This window comes from Antrostomus carolinensis, unplaced genomic scaffold (genome assembly GCF_000700745.2).
Source record: "Antrostomus carolinensis isolate BGI_N321 unplaced genomic scaffold, ASM70074v2 scaffold44921, whole genome shotgun sequence".
In the NCBI taxonomy this organism is placed as follows: Eukaryota; Metazoa; Chordata; class Aves; order Caprimulgiformes; family Caprimulgidae; genus Antrostomus; species Antrostomus carolinensis.
In genome coordinates this window covers 1-1,111 of record NW_010292825.1, presented here as the reverse complement: position 1 = coordinate 1,111, position 1,111 = coordinate 1, and the positions used below count along the sequence as shown (strand labels likewise).

General features: G+C 54.6%; 1 protein-coding gene across 1 annotated transcript; it reads right to left on the bottom strand.

Moving 5' to 3' along the window:
- Positions 1–258: 258 nt before the first annotated feature.
- Positions 259–721, bottom strand: LOC104532017 (homeobox protein Hox-D8). The gene is made up of 2 exons (XM_010177093.2): positions 718–721; positions 259–554 (listed from the first exon to the last, which is right to left on the bottom strand). Exons 1-2 carry the CDS (start codon positions 719–721, stop codon positions 259–261), a joined length of 300 nt encoding a protein of 99 aa, XP_010175395.2.
- Positions 722–1,111: the final 390 nt, after the last annotated feature.

Genomic DNA, 1,111 nt, shown 5'->3' with positions numbered 1-1,111 from the left:
ATGCATTGCTACAAACTCTGTATCAAATTTGCAAAAGAAGTAGATGAACTGTTAAATCTAGAGATTGTTCCAGATATGGCTAAAAACAAAACAAAACTACAAACAACTGAAGCACCCGAAGCAGTGAAATGTCGAGCGGAGGGACACAGGGTCACTAGTCCCACGGCAGGACCACGTACAGGGGGAGACGGGCCGAGCTGTCGGGCTATGGCGCCGGTTATTTTTGATAGCCTTTCACAAAGGCTTTGAGGGTAAAATTTAATTCGTCTGGCCTTCATCTCTGTCTTCTTCCAGATCATGTGCTTCCTTTTTGGCCTCCCCTTCCTTTCCCTCCTGTCTGGAAGCGGGGAATTTGTCCTTGTTGTTCTCTTTTTTCCATTTCATCCTCCTGTTCTGAAACCATATCTTTACCTGCCTCTCGGTGAGTCCTAGTGCATGGGACACCTCGATTCTCCTCTTCCTGGTCAGATAGGGGTTAAAGAGGAACTCCTTTTCCAGCTCTAGAGTCTGGAATCGGCTGTATGTTTGTCTTCCTCTCCTCCTACCCGGCGCTGCTGTTTAAAACAAAAACACAGGGTTTTGGAGGTTGGTGTGGTCGTTGGAAGCAGGACGCAGGCAGGGAGCGAGGGCTCGGGTCCCTCTGGAAATCCCTCGAGGGAAACCCCACAGAAACGCAGACAGCGAAAGCAGAGGGCCCGTAGGGGTCTAGATCTTTACACATGAGTGCGGGAAAAATAGCGATAGCAGATGCACGAAGCACTTCAGCTCTCCCTCTGCATCGGGGTTTACGGGAGCGAGTTTGCGGGGTCACTTTATTATCTCGGAACCGGCACCCCCCGGCCCTGCACCCTTCCCGTTCGCGCAGCGGCGGCTTGCCCCTCCCCCCTTCCGTTCCGCGCGGGGGCGGCGGGAGCCGAGCGAGCACGGCAGCTGCGCCTCTGCGTCCGAGAGGCGACTGTAAGGCTACTCTTGGGGTGGCAGTCGCCTTCTGCAGAGGTTTCTGTGTGCTTACTGTGCCGCTTGATTATCGCAAGCCACCGCGGCGACAGGAATCGCGGGGAGAGAGGCAGTGAGAGAGGGAGGCAGAGGCAGGGAGCGAGAGGCAGCGAGA